Consider the following 15,265-nt stretch of genomic DNA (forward strand, 5'->3'; position numbering starts at 1 on the left):
AAGAAAAAACAAACAAAATGGTACTAAACTGACAGGAGGAAGTGTAAATTAAGCTCTTTTTATGTAAATCATACGTTTTTATTCTAGAGTCACCTGTTAATATTTTTTCGCATCACCTCGTCAACACAGACCGTCACAAACTAACAAACAGAATGTGTGATTTGAAAGAAGATATTAATTAATCCACCTTTTTACATTTTTTAGTAAACTTGTGTATTTACTGTCTCTAAAATATAGTTTTCCTTTAGGATCCAATATCGAGTTAGGCAACTTTTTAGAAGGACGACTGACTTCAGGAAACTTCAACATTCACAAAGTGATTAAAATCTTTTCATCACAGAAACTGTTAACTATTCAAATCATCTACCACCTGAGATACAAATGAGATCCAGATGTATCTTCTTAAGGTGTCAAGATTATTTTGGAGAACAAGAAATAAAGGGATTACTCTGCAGAAGGACAAAATAATCCTATCTGGAGAAAACCTTTCCAGGTTTTTATAAAACCAGTGTAACATTTTTAAATAATATATTTTTGAAGAATTTCTTTGCAAAAATAATTCCCCCGTGAAAGGCCTTGGTTTTCCACCCTGTCGGAACATTACAAATTAACCAATTTATCCAGGTGGAATAAATAAAGAATCTACTGGAATCCAGACTCGAAGGCAGTTTTTCAGGATGTTGTGCAAAGTTGGGATTGAACAGAAGTTGAAATGCATCTCTTGCCTTTCAGACCTGAACAAAGCAGTCTTCTTGAGATTTTTGACTCTGAAATCCTCTGAACACATTTCGCTGCACTGTGCACTCATGTTCACGTAAATATCTAGTCACTTTATTCTACTTCTCCGGCTGCCTCTTATTACCGACTTCATGATAAAGTGTCTAGAAAATCTTCATCACCATAGTTACACTGATGCTGATAATAATGAGAAACATTTAAAGATGAAATATGGGAACCCAAATGACTTCTCCTTTTAATTCTTAAGCCTGTGGTAATTGCTTGCTGTCAGTTGGAGCGGTGAGCACGAGAGACGACATCCGTTGGGGGCACACCAGAGATCGTGCTGCTTATATTTTCATTGCTTAACACATAGGTTGACTGACAGACCAGCCTCCTGAAAATATGTTTTTTTTTTGTTGTTTTTCCTGCTACTCTGGCTGCATCTGTTCCTACAGCAGGTACTCCATAACTTATGCATGTCTATAGAGCAACACTTATCATCAGGAACAGGCGTGAGACAGATGATGAGGTCAGGCCAGACTCTGGCAGGACTGACCAAAGTCTAATTGGAATCAGTATGGATTTAATTTGCCAAGAAGAACAGATGCACAAATAATCTGGCCTGATTAATGGCCAGAGCAGGCTTGGCACTCTATGCCTCTGTAACAAGGTCTCCTTGCAATAAAAAACACAATGTCGTTATAGAAAGATAAACATACTGTAATGTTGCAGAAAAACCATAGTAATTATATTCAGCTGAACATAATTATACTCCACAAAGAAAGAGATCAATACTGACCTAGAGAGAGAGACAGCAGAAGCTCTGTATGAGTCATAAGCTTTCATTTGCTCATAAAAGTTGGTGTAACCTGCTTCTTCAGCATCAAATCAAGTTGTCAAACAGCCTGAGGAGCCATTTTTCTATCAACACGACAGGGAAGGAGCCCAGTCTGCATGTTCTCTTACTGCGTGAACAAACCCTGGTGTCTTACCAATCACGGTCTACTCACCCAGCGGCATGCCGATGCCGTATCCCTTTGTGTCCAGCAGCCCTCCGATCTGCGTCAGGTTGCAGTTTAGGCTGCGGTAGTACTCGTTCATGGTGCTCTCCATCAGGAAGGCGTACTTGGAATTGAGGACACGGGCGATACCCTCCTCCGTGCTCTTCACAAACACACTGGGCTGCTTGGACTTCATGTAGTTCCACATCCGCTGGTACGTCTGGTACCGCGAGTTCTGAAGGAGAAAGTGAAAAGTGTTTTGATGGATTATTGGATTAGTCGCACAAGTCTAAATGCTTTTTTTTCCCCCCTATGAAATCTCTCTCTTCTTGTCTCACCATGAAGAAGGTCATGGTGGACCCTCCATGTATGGTGCCGTATTGGATGTTGGTTTGGTCTGCCAGGTCGTCGGGAGACTCGATGGGCACCTCCATTCTCTGTACGGTGAGAAACGCCGCCAGGTTGGCCGTGTAGGAAGAGATTATGATGAGAGTGAACGCCCACCTGAAGGATGGGAAAATAAAAGTTTTAACCTTTATTTACCCTGTTCTCACAGTAACATCTCCCTCGTTTTATTTCCTCTCCCTAGTTTTATTAAGCGCAGAAAGAGGGAGGCAGTATGGGGAGACAGATGGAAGGCACTGCAGGAAATGTCAGGAGTTTTAGGTAAAAATCATCAACCTAAACATGAACTCGCGCTGCAGCAGAGATGAGCAGGATGCCTCTGCTGCACAGAAAATGAAAGCAAAGTTATGAGGAAATATATTAAAGACGGAGCCAAATTTCTGAAAGAAAAATGGAGGGAGTCGGGGGAAGCAGAAGCAAGGCAAGTGCCACGTGGAAAATTATTCCCAGAAATAAATGTAGAAAAATGCTACACACCGACATAATTACAATAATTATACACATAGCAACTCTCAGAATAATGTTTGGAAGAGTTAATTACTTTTTGTTCAACGTGCATTTATTATTAAATTAATTGAACATAATGCTGAGCTTTAAACTGGGCTAATTTGCAGCTATGGATCTGCCATTTGTGAGAATAAACATTTAAAAAGAAGCTAAAGCAAAGTGGATTTCTGAATTATTGGTAGCTGCCGCTCAGATGAACAGCTGCATGACAATTCTCAGCACATATTTCCTTTATATATTATTGTTTGTGGCAGCAATATAAATGGCAAGATATAAAATATTAATCAGTAACCTTTTGAGCTGTTTTTCTGTGTTTTCCAGCTGGGACTATTAGGCTGACAGGCAGACGTGAGCGCGATCTAAATGGTTTTATCTCTCTGTCAGAAAGGAAAAGCTAATAAGTCTTGAATTATTTGTGCCACCAATATACTGTGGAGGGATTTCTGAGAAAAGATTCCACTGATCTGTTGATGTGATGAATTAGAGCTGCTGTGCATTCAACTCATCATTATTCCTTAAGTTTGGGTTGTCATCACTGCTAAGCTTTAGTTTGGCCTTGAGGTTTTTTTTTTTACAGAGAACAATGATTGTCTCTTTCTATACCTCCTAAAAAATGATTTAAAAAGTTATTTCTTTCTTTCTACATGACATATTATATATATATATATATATATATAAATTCCCCTCTCACCCTCTGTGGGTGGTCTCTTTCATCCTCTGAGCTCGGGTCCTCTACCAGAGGCCTGGGAGCTTGAGGGTTCTGCGCAGTATCTTGGCTGTGCCTAGAACTGCACATTTCTGGACTGAGATGTCTGATGTTGTTCCTGGGATTTGTTTTAGTCACTGCTCCAGTTTGGGGGTGACTGCCCCGAGGGCCCCGATGACCACAGGCACCACTGTGGTCTTCACCTTCCAGGCCTTCTCCAGTTCCTCTCTGAGGCCCTGTATTTCTCCAGTTTCTCGTGCTCCTTTTTTCTGATGTTGTGGTCACTTGGTATTGCTACATCCACCACAACAGCTTTCCTCTGTTCTTTATTCCGTCTTGTCTGGTGTGGTAGATCTGAGCCTCTATTGCTCTGGTGTTTAGGGCCTGTTCCTGGGTGGCCAGGATATATATATATATATATATATATATATATATATATATATATATATATGTATATATATATACATATATATATATATATATATATATATATATATATATATATATATATATATATATATATTTGCCAACTTGCATTGCATATTGAACTGACTTTACCATATTATAGCTTTGCACTATCAATACTGAATTTAAATGTGTAAAATTGGATAAATTGAATCAATTGGGACTCATAAAATTCATAAGAACATTAACTAAACTGAATGATAATGACATACTATTGAATCTGTCATTATTATCATTTTAAAAATTGACAAATGAAAATATGTTATCGGATTTCTTTTGGCCGTCTGTCAAAATGACAGACGGCAACAAAGTCTTGCAACCTGAGCTGCAGACTCCACTGCAGGTCAACTCCCAATAAAATATGAACAGTGTTTTTTTATTCATTTCTTTTATTTCTAAAGCCAACACAAGCCAGTTCCAGTTCCATCTTAAGGTAAATGGACAAACATTTCAGGCTGAGAGTAAAGCAGCTTAATTAGAGTCGGACAGAAGGACGAGTTCAACCAAAGTCAACATGTGCAGAATTTAACCCTTTGAAGCACAAGGTGAAACTGAATGAATGAAAGAGACAATACACTGAACAGCTGGGGAGAAACTCACACAGCAGGTCCCAAAGTTATTTACTGGGACTCACAAAGTAAGCCTTTCCTGGAAAAGTCAAATCCAGCTTATGGCCCTTTTGAAGTCACAACTAAACTGGAAGACTCATCTACCAAATGGCCCTCTCCTAATTAACTGCTTTTATAAGACAGGTTTGAAGGGTTAGGAAATTTACAAGCATCCGTTTTGTTTTTCTTTCCCTTAACAGCACGGACATGACTGAATTTCTCCATTGTTCCGTCTCTTTTAATCGTTACGCAACGTGGACACGCCAGCCAACAAGCCACTCAGACATACAGAGACAGACCTCGGGATGTTGCAACTTGTGCCACGGCTATCATTAGCTTTTATGAGACTAAGTGCCAGACTAGGCAGAGCGCTGTCAGGGAAAATCCGTCGATGGACCCTCCAGCCCCTCCAGTATCTCTCTACCATCTGTCTAGCTGCCGCTACTGGGACTGAGGGAGGAGAGATATGAAAGTCAACGATACTCAGTCCAAAATGCTAATTACAAGCAGAAACCAAATTTTTTAACTGACTGAAAAACTCTGAAAAACAATTCTGCAAAGCCCCTTAAACATAACATAAACCCCAAACGGCTTCTAATAACATAAAATCAGAAAACCCACAATTAACATTGTTGTCCAACAATTTGGAGAAAATGAAACAAAAGTGGAAACTAAAAAGTTTTCAAACACAAAATAGTAAAACTAGCATCTGCATTATATGATCTACCGAGACAATTAATAATGTGTTTGCTAAAAGTTTGGAATAGAAACTAGCTTGAATTAGAGAGAGGACAGAGAGTCAGAGGAGTGGAAATAAAAACCTGAGGAGAAACTGACATCATCATTTTCACATTAGAGTCGATACCATCTGTTCACCTTCAGCTAATGTTGCTGAAGAGGAAGGAATGGGCAGATGGGAGGAGGGAGAGCAGTATGGAGGTCTGGATCTGGGGTGTCTGCTCTGGCGTTTCTTCTTATCATTTATCCTTCTTTCCTTGCTTTCTGGGGCAACTTTGCGTCTTTAATTCCTCCTTGACTCCTGTTATAACAGTAATGACCACTAGGAGGTGCTATTTATTATCACCACTTTGTTCCAGCACATTGACAAATATTGATATTGCTGCAAATGTTGAGACATTACTGAATATTTTCCTGGATTTTTTACTCCGCGAAACGGTTATTTTTGATTTATTACGAGCAATGACATTTTAGTGAGATTACATGATGGCATAATTTTGCCAGTTCACTTGTCTCAAGGTGTGAGGCAGTCAAAGTGGTTTTCAGCTCCAGAGGACACAAAACAAACATGACAAATGCTCTCTGTGTAATAATTGCAAGCTGTTGCGACATGTTTGTGCATCGACCTTTCATGCCTGGAGAAAACACACATCTCTCAATATAATTTCCAAGACACAAAGAATACTTCATTTCTGTTTCCTATTCCATGTGTTGTGAGCATTTTACAAAAAAAGGAGAGTGTTACGTTTCTCAGGTTGTGATTATTTCATGTTCAGAAGCTGGTGAGTAAAATTAATATTCATCTGTGCTGAATGGGGTGTTTGGACTCTTCAAATATAGATCCAATGATACTTATTAACCTCTAGAAAAGATGTGCAAACACTTTAATAGACAATATTTTATTAAGATTCGTCTTTTATTGTGGTGGCATAATCTCAGAATTATAATTATGGACATTTGAGTGTTGGATAAATATCATAGATTACAAAATTAACATTTCCAAACGCAATGTGAATCATCGAATCACTGAGTTTCCATAGCAACTGTTCCTGCTTCGGAGGCAAAGTCGAAAAATATTATTTTGCTCCTACCAACACAAATGTAAAGATATTGAGTTTGCTGTACTTGGAACTACGCATTTATTGGTTGGAATAACATAAAAGATTCAGCAGCACTCCAGGTTAGTTCATAAATAAAAAAAAAGAATGAAGAATAAGTTAGAGAGGTTCTGGAGAGAGGATTGATCAAAGGCCCCTCTCTGTTTGCTCCAGCCATGAGAAATGTCGAATGAAATACCAAAGTGCTTTCCTAAAGACAAAAGAGATTTGTCCAAAGCCCAGTTTTTTTCCCCCTTACATTAAAGCAGAAATTTTGGACAATTTATCGCTGCTGTAATTACACATCAACATATGAGACTAGATGTCAAAAATGCTTGCGGTGCAAAAGAGTAGGCGTGACTAATTAAAGGTTTCATTTTTGAGAAGCATAACTGTAAATGTGTGAGTAAAGTTTCTGAAACTTTAAAAAGAATAAAAGTGGCAGCATCTACTCCTCTTTTTTACGTCACTAAAACAAACTTCTTATTTTCCTTTTTGTTTTCAGACCAGATAGCGTTTGCCACTATTAAATGATAGCATCAGTAACGTGGAGATGTTTTGACAGATCAAATAAGTCAAAATGCCAAGGCAGGTTTACTTATGTGTTACATCAGCCAAAAATACTCTTAAATTTGAGTCGAGCGGACGCCCCACACAGAGGCCATTCGGCCTTGAAGCGTCCATCTGAGGTTTGAGCCCCGACTTTTGCTGCAAGTCTTCTCCAATTCGCTCTCTGGCCACTTCATGTCTAATGCCTGTCAAGAAAAGCTAATAGTGCTACAAAAATATAACTTGCACCTTCTGGTCAATAATTTACTGTGATGAATGTCTTGGTACCAACCAGACTCCGCTGACGCAGCGGGTGGACAGGGCCCGCGGCATAATCTCTGAGCCTTGCTGCATGAAGCCTCCAACTGGGAACCACAGACTGTTTCCCAGTGTGTACTGGTTCTCCAGGATGTCCCGCCGCTCCCGTAAACACGGGTGAGGGTTGTACCACTCATAAGGACTGAGCCTTAAAGAAAAAAAGAGAAAGCTACGTATTTTAAAAAGTATGCAATACCTTTTAGAGGGATACATTGGTGATCAGTTAAGGCAATTTTTTCTAAAAAGTCTATAGTCAAATAATAGGGTCACTTAAAAACATTGAAACCATCGAAAATAGAAGCAAGATGTTGCTCTTTTGTCTTATTTAAATGTTTATCAAACACATTTTGACATTAGACAGGGATAACATCAGAAAAAAGGATGTCATGTATTACATTTTTCAAAAAAGCTTTATTCCTCTGGTGAAAATCAGGGATAAAAAAATAATCACATAAGATTAATTGTTTGGTTAAAAAAAAGTATATATCAGAAAAGAAGTTTTCATAAAATAGAAAAGGCTTTCCAACCTTAACACAAAAATACTAGAGAAACCTTCAGCGTTTTGATCAGAAGTAATTCTTCCACCAGTTTTAGTAATCTGTTGAGGCACCGAAGCAGCAAAGCAGTACCTATAAGAACCCTAAAACTCACATTTGGATTTTAGTATGATGTACTTTTTCTCTCTGCAACCTACAGAAAATGTTTCCTGAAGTCTGAGATCATTTATGTTCTTTTGCCTTTCAGCTCTCAAATGGATTCCATTTTTGCCATCTCTGTTTTAATTGTTTAATTATGAGTTATCCAGTGGAGGAAGTGAGGCCTTCATTGCTTTAAATGTTGCTCTGGGTCCTTTAGTGACCTCCTGGATAAGTCATTCACATGCTGTACAATACATTTTGTAGTGCTTCACTGCAGTTCACTGGATTCCTAAAGCCTTAGAAAGGGCTTTCTAACTCTTTCCTGAGGAATAGATATTTATCTTTCCATGTATTATTTCTTTCTTTTTTGGATTGTGGCATTTTATATTACTTCATATTGTGGTCTGGTGCTAATCATGTGTAGCTGGTGGCACTGAAGCAAAAAATGTGGTTTTGCACAGTTATTTCACAATTTAACATGGGAACAATCAATTACTCAGACCAAGATGTTTTAGATACCAATTTCCCTAATAAATGTAATCATTATTACATTTATTATATAAATGCTCCATTAAAATTTGTTTGATGATTTGAAACATTTCAGTACGTCAAAAAAGCAGAAGCATTAGGACGAATGCTGATTCACAGAAGAGGAGAAACAATGAAAAACTTGAAGCGTCATTAAACAGCTACCAAACTCTCATTATATTCCTTGGCCTAATGGGTGCAATTGTAACATTTTTAGGCACAAAAACATGAAAGCAAAATCTAATACCACTTTCCTAATCATTTCTTTTTCCGAGTGGAATGTGGTTCGGTTTTTCATATTCCAGGTTATTTTTCTCGTTTTCGACTTCTCTTTGTGATTGCGATTAGAAATGAACCCTCGGGAACCCAGTAAGACAAGCCCATTGAAAAGTTCTTCAGAAAGTAAGAAACGGGCAAAACTGAAATCATTAGAAAGGTGTCATACCTGGCGGCAAGGAAGAGAACACAGCTGACAGCGAGGTAGGCCAGCAGCATGAAAAGCCAAACAGCAGGAGAAAACGGGTCGAGAAAGGAAAAGTAACCTGGTTTTCGAGCCTGAAAGAGAAACACAAAGAAACGCTCTGAGGATTGACAGCATTGTTTTCCCTCTTACTTTGCCTTCATGTGGTTAGCCTCAAAGAAAGCAGTGCTGAGGCTAAGTCTCACAAAGCCGTTTTGTCTGACTGAAGTCCTGCCTTGATCATGACCTGCAATCATTTAGAATAAAAACCAGCACATCTAAAATAAGATGTAATTTTATACCACTGGATGGAAGGGAAAAATAACGGTAGGCTAAAGACAGAACCTTTATTGAGGTCTTTACAATTTGTTTCTACCTTAGTAATTTCTACATTTTATCTTCGTTATCTGATGACATCAAAATAAGTTGGAGACGGTGTAAGACAATGTTGTGCCTCAGACTCTTTGAACAGAAGAGCAACAACACAATAAGTGCTGATGAATTGGAAGCAGCAGTAAAAATTAACTCAGGCTGTTCAGCACCAGGGGGCAAGGGCGCTGATCAACATGGAGATGTCTTCACTAATGTGTGTGCCAGTCAACAGCTTAGCCAATTAAAAAGATTACAATCTTTTAATGTGCTCATAAGCTTCGTAGACACATGCAGCATGTCTCTGTATGTGTTTCTAATGTGTATGAAGCAGATTATCTGCTGCCAGACACAAATGTATTGTATTGATTACTTTGCTAATCAAAAAGCTAATCTGACATTAAATTACTTGCTTTTGTTTGTTTGTTCTCAGAAACTTGCTCAAGAAATTACAGTGAGTTAATTAAATGTTGCACATAGAAAAAGAGCATTTTTTAATTTTTATTTTTAAACGGTACACAAAAATCTACATATTGGAAAAAAGGTATAATTTATTGTGAACATGGAAGAGTGTATCTTAAAACAAAGAGATAAAATGTGACTTATAGCTTTCAACTTTAAAAGGTTAAACTATTTATTGTTGTAAATTGGATTCAAATTCTAGTTTATGCAGCTTAAATTAAATTGCAGGGTCTGAAATTAATCAACGGATCACATTTTAATCATATAAAACCATATACTGAAAAAATAAGTATTTCAATTGAAAAGCCACTTTTGATGCTTAATTATTGAATAAATATACAGATAAGCTCAACAAAATACATATTCATTGTTTTTAATGTTATTTAAATTGGTGCAATGTGCTGCTTTATCTATTCAGCTTTCAAACATTACAGGAACCAGTGATCAGTCATACAGCTTAGAAAAAATACTTATTTAGAAAAGTGGAGTGTGGATGCTGACATTAGCATTGGAAACATCTGTGCTGCTGCAACATGTTTTGATTGAGAGGCTATTTTAGGCTTGACCAGCTCTGCTTACAGGACAACAGTCTTTTCTAGCACTACATCAGCATTTTGAAGCGTAAGTTTACCTCCAGTGACCAAGAGAAGAGGCTTTGCCATCCATTGCTGTCACTTGTGCATCACATTTATGGGAATACCAGAAACATGCAAATACAAAGGTTCCGGTTTGAGATTTTTGTTTGTAAAAACAGGGGAAAAAAAAGAAAAAAAGATGTGATCTATGTGTGTGTTTCAAGAGGTTTTCAAAAAGTTAAAATTATGTTTTTTTTATGTTTCGTAATAATCTAATATTGCATATCCAGGCAGCAAAACTACATTAATGAGTCTCAATACTATGACTACTTATAGCAACCTTTCTCTAGGTAGGAGAAGAGCTCTTTCAGTTATATGGAGATTGTTTTCCCTGCAAAAATAAAAAAATAAATAAAAAAAATAAAACATAAATCTGATCATTCTGCAGTAGCAGCCCCAACAAGCAGGACAGCTGTGGGCCCTCCACTTCGAGAGCTTAAAGAGTCCCAGCTGCTCGGCAGCCATATGAAATATCAGAAATCTGTTTGCAGCTGACAGACGTTGGCGTTGCCATCAATAGAAAAATAAAATTCTGAAATCAGCCCAACAGTAAACTGCTGTTATTCTCCACCTCGGGGTGTGCTTTTCAGGGGAAGATTACTTCAGCTTATCTCTGAGATGTGATATAAAGCCTTTAATGTCTCTGTCGAGCTTTAACCGTGTGAAGTCTGCTAAATGCTATCAACGAGTGTCAGTAAAGTCAGCACCAGTCCTAAAAAGCTCCAGGCTAAATAGTCTACAAAAAGATTCAAGGCCCCAATTTCTCCCATTGCGTTTTGGGTGAGTGATATAGGGCTTAGATATCGGCAAGAGAGGCAATGCGATGAAGTAAAAAAAAATAAATTAATAAAAAAAACTCTTGTTCAGTAGACCTGACTCTACTCCAGTAAAATTCTTCACTGCAAAGTGTGACAGTGCTGGAACAAACATTGTGCAAAAAAAAGAATATAGTAGGGTACTGTTTGTTACTGAGTCCATACATGACAGATGTGGCTATTTTTAAGCTTTAGTATTTCTATTCATAACTTTCTAGAAAAGAAATATTTTATGTGAAGCACTGAATACACAAGCAGCTTCAGACTGAAGCTTTACAGGCTATTCTGTTGCTTAATCCTTTCATGTAAACTCATAAAACAAAAACACATGCCTGATGACTTTTGTGATGTTATGATTACATAAATAAATCATCACTTTTACAACATGCTGCAGTCCTCAAGTTTAGAACAGACCCTTGAAGCCGTTTCAGCAGAAATCTTTTGTTGTGACAAACTTAGAAAAAAGTTTCTGGTTGTGGGGGTAAATCAGTGGTCTGTGGTTATTCAGAGTGACAGACGCACCGATTGGCAATTTAGCACTCTTCAGAACAACGTTGAGCGATGAAAAAAATATTAAGCAGCGACAAACATCAAGCTGTGTCAGATATTTTGTGTGGAAATCATGCAGTGTGACTGATGTTTTTTGCCCAGCTATGAGATTTTCTGCACCGTCTCTTTTTCCTTGTCCTTCTCTCTCTTCTTGTAGCATCTATAAACACGTTTATATAAAAATCAAGATTATATTTTAAGCAATCTCTGTTTCAGTTCAGGTCTGAAAAATTAAACCAAGTTAGATTTTGAATTAAAAATGCACAAATTGACACAAATCAAAAGCTCTGAAACTCATGCTAACTGTATCAGCAATAGCTACTCTCAGGGCTGACAAACGTTTTGAGTGTCACTCAACATGCTTTGTCCCTGTGCAACGAACCTAAAGCACGCCAAATATTTATGACAGCTTGGACATGGTTTGCTAAGCAACAGAGGTGCTTGTCATTTTTCACACCTTTTATAATGCTTTATCACAGACGAAAGCTGTGTACTGATTAAACAACTTGTATAAAAAACTCTGTGCCGATGATTCAAACTGAAGTATGATTAAGTCCTTTTAACAGTGAGGCTCATTTAGCCTTTAGCTTGTCATCAGTCCAAACAGCTGGGAAAGAAAGTTCAGCTTCTCAACTTTAGTAGACACTGAAAAGTTGAAAACACAAAAAATCTTAATGGAATAGAGAAGGTTCAATAGAAATCTCGAGGTTACTACTACCTTGTGGTCCATTAGCAGACGACCCTGCCAATATGTGTGCCAAGATCAACACGGCCCGTCACCTCATCTACTCAGGGCTGTGCAGTCAGAAGGAGCAGCTTGGTGTTTAACAAAGTGAATTTATGGTTCAAATCCTGCAGTCCAGACTCACCCTGGAGGCAGGAGTTCCCGCCATGGACTGAGGCGATGGATCTCTCACAGCACATCAGTGTGAGGGCATAAATTGCCACTGCAGGCCGTAACTGTGAGTAAAAACGTGCTCTCGGTCAACTTAATCTCTAAATAAACACTTAAGAAAATGCAGCTGGGACACTACTGTGTGAGCTGGGCTTTGCTGTACACACATTAAGCAGCTGACTGATCACTGAGTCAATAAACTGATGCTGTCACTGTGGACTGGATCAAACATGGAGGACAGATGGTGGAGGTGCATACTAATGAGCTGCAGATGTACATTATCTGCAGACAGGGACCGTGCAGCCATTATAATTCTTCCCGCAAGGAGACAGAAGTGGATCTTTTAATGATAATAGCAACTAAGAGAATCACTAATGTCATTAATTGTTGCTAGACAAGACACGTTTTCTGAGCTTTGTTTTTCCATTTAGTTTCCATTTCCCAGGACCGAAAGATGCAGAATTTTGAAGGTACACAATGTGATTTTCTACAGTTCCAACTGATTAAGGTTCCCTTTTATACTTTACACTAAGAAGGTGAAAAAAAAAAGAATTGTCCTTTCCTTGAATATGACAAAAACTATTCAACAAAGTAATCAGTGATGAAAATCTGGATTTCCTGCTTTCATTCGAAACATTGTTTGAATAATTAGTTTTAAAGTTGCACGTTTTTCCTGTGCATCGTTGGGTTTTCTCCTGGTACTCTAAAAACTGTTCAATTAACTGCTCTCTAAATTGTCCTGAAGTTTGCATATGGTTGCCTGTCCTGTGTGTCTATGTGTTTGCCTGCAATAGGCTGGTGTGTGCACATTACATTTTTGATTTAAAAATCTGGGCTCTCTAAACATTTTTCACCCTTCTTAAGGAAGTTCTACACAAAAAGACCTCACTGTGGTTTTGCTCACATATCTCCATTATCACACTGTGGAAAAGGGAGCGACGCAGTTATTACATTCTACGATGTTCAAATCAAATTAAGTTCACGAAGCAGGAAAGTAACTTTTTCTGCAGATTTGTCTTTACACATTTAAACGTAACCTTATGGAGATATGTTATGAGAACTATTAACAACTCATATTAAGATAGATGTCTTTATTTTCCCACGCGGATAATCTTTTTCCACATGCCATTACAATCTGTGGATATAAATAACTTAGGCAGAAAAAGTAGAACATTACATACATACACATCAACATTAACATTTCCCAACATGTCCCACATAGACATCTAAAACATAACATTCATCCCTCCTTCTGTTTTTCTACCTCCCCTTTTGTATAATATCACAAGAAAGCCAAGGAAATGAATGACTGCCACAGGATGATAGCTGATAAACTCAGCTGAGGGGACAAAACTTTTCTTAAAATGTATTTTTTTTCCCAGGTCAGAGTTCTGCATCTGTGTCCAGATGGGAGCAAAGTGAAGAACCGGTTCAGAAGACGGTCAGGACTGTTTGCAATGTATGGTGAACATATGGTGACTGTGCGATTTGCGTGAGTCAGACTTAGAGTGGGAAGGTGTACAATCCTGGATGCAATGTGTGAGATTTTGATTATTATTATTGTTTCTTGGTGGCGACAGGAAGAGCAGCAGAGTAGAACGGGTGGAACAGGACTTTTGTAACAGAGTGATTTCAGTTTATGTACAACTACAGTCTATATTGTTGTGCATGTTGATGTGTGAAGGTGAAGACTAGAGTTTAATTATTTGTCTACGGCGAACCTAAATATTTGAAAGTATTGATCTCTTTAACCGTCTTCAGCATAACGCAGCATGTGAAAAAAGTTTGGATGAAGACAGAGGCTTTATGTTTGACAAGACACAATTATGATGAAATAAATGACCCGTTGCCTAAGGTCAAGACTTTTTTGTTGCTTCACAAACAGCTGACTTGTGGAAACTCTGGTTGTGATAGCAAAAAAGAAAAAAAATGCATTAAGAAAACCCAACAGAAGAAACTGAATAAAGACTGAGGTGTAATTCTGAAGCGTTATTGAGTTTTAAAACTTATACATGGGTTTATTTCATGATGTTTAGTGATCAGATTGGGACTGATAAATCAGGAATGACGAAGTGATATTTAGAACAATAATCATGACATCACAACTCAACTCTGAAGGCAAATAAAGAAAACATAAATGTGTCTTTGTAAACCAGCTTTAAGTTGCTAACCAGTATGCACATATGTAGAAAGCTGTTCAATCAAAAATAGTAAATGTTTTTTTTCTTATTTTACTTTTCAAACAAATTAAATCTTTCATTGTTCTAGACTCAACCATACGGTTGTCTTTAATTAAGGAAATAATTAAGTTTATGTGATAATCAAATGAAGATGAGGAACAAAGTTAACATGTTACAGATATAAATAAGGTATTGCAGGATAGTTGTATAAACTCTGCATCCAGGACACTTTTAATGTGATTAGGCATAAATCCTTTTTCTGCATCTGCTTTTTAGTCCAATCCTTCTTTTCAAGGAACTCGGCGTCTTGACCAGGGAGTGATTAGAGGAATCTTACATGACTTTTGATTACGGTCTTCTCAGAAAATCCCCCTTTCAACCTTTTATGTTAAAAGCTCTAAGAAATAAGAAGACAGGAGCCCATCTACAAAGCAGCTTGCAGCTTTATTGTTTTGTATTGCATCAGCCTCTTCGGTAGAGACGCTTCAAAAAGAACCTTTTTCATTTTTGCACCTGATTTTTGCTTGCTTTAGGCCTAAATTGAGCCAAGTGGCTTTTATTTATTTTTGCTTTTTGTTGTTTCTTGCTAACAAAAAAGGAAAAAAGAAAGAAAAAGAAAA

The 15,265-nt window shown here is 37.7% G+C and overlaps 1 protein-coding gene across 1 annotated transcript in view; it reads right to left on the minus strand.

Moving 5' to 3' along the window:
* LOC106929400 (glutamate receptor ionotropic, kainate 5) overlaps positions 1-15,265 on the minus strand; it is a 175,370-nt gene that overhangs the window by 9,595 nt on the left and 150,510 nt on the right. The window contains exons 14-17 of the mRNA XM_088010413.1: positions 8,726-8,835; positions 7,089-7,262; positions 2,060-2,225; positions 1,731-1,956 (exon numbers count right to left, since the gene is read on the minus strand). Of these exons, the coding sequence (XP_087866539.1) occupies positions 1,731-1,956; positions 2,060-2,225; positions 7,089-7,262; positions 8,726-8,835 (676 nt within the window). The remainder of the gene's footprint in view (positions 1-1,730; positions 1,957-2,059; positions 2,226-7,088; positions 7,263-8,725; positions 8,836-15,265) is intronic.

Source organism: Poecilia mexicana, unplaced genomic scaffold (genome assembly GCF_051168715.1).
Source record: "Poecilia mexicana isolate PSO_F unplaced genomic scaffold, ASM5116871v1 scaffold_11, whole genome shotgun sequence".
In the NCBI taxonomy this organism is placed as follows: Eukaryota; Metazoa; Chordata; class Actinopteri; order Cyprinodontiformes; family Poeciliidae; genus Poecilia; species Poecilia mexicana.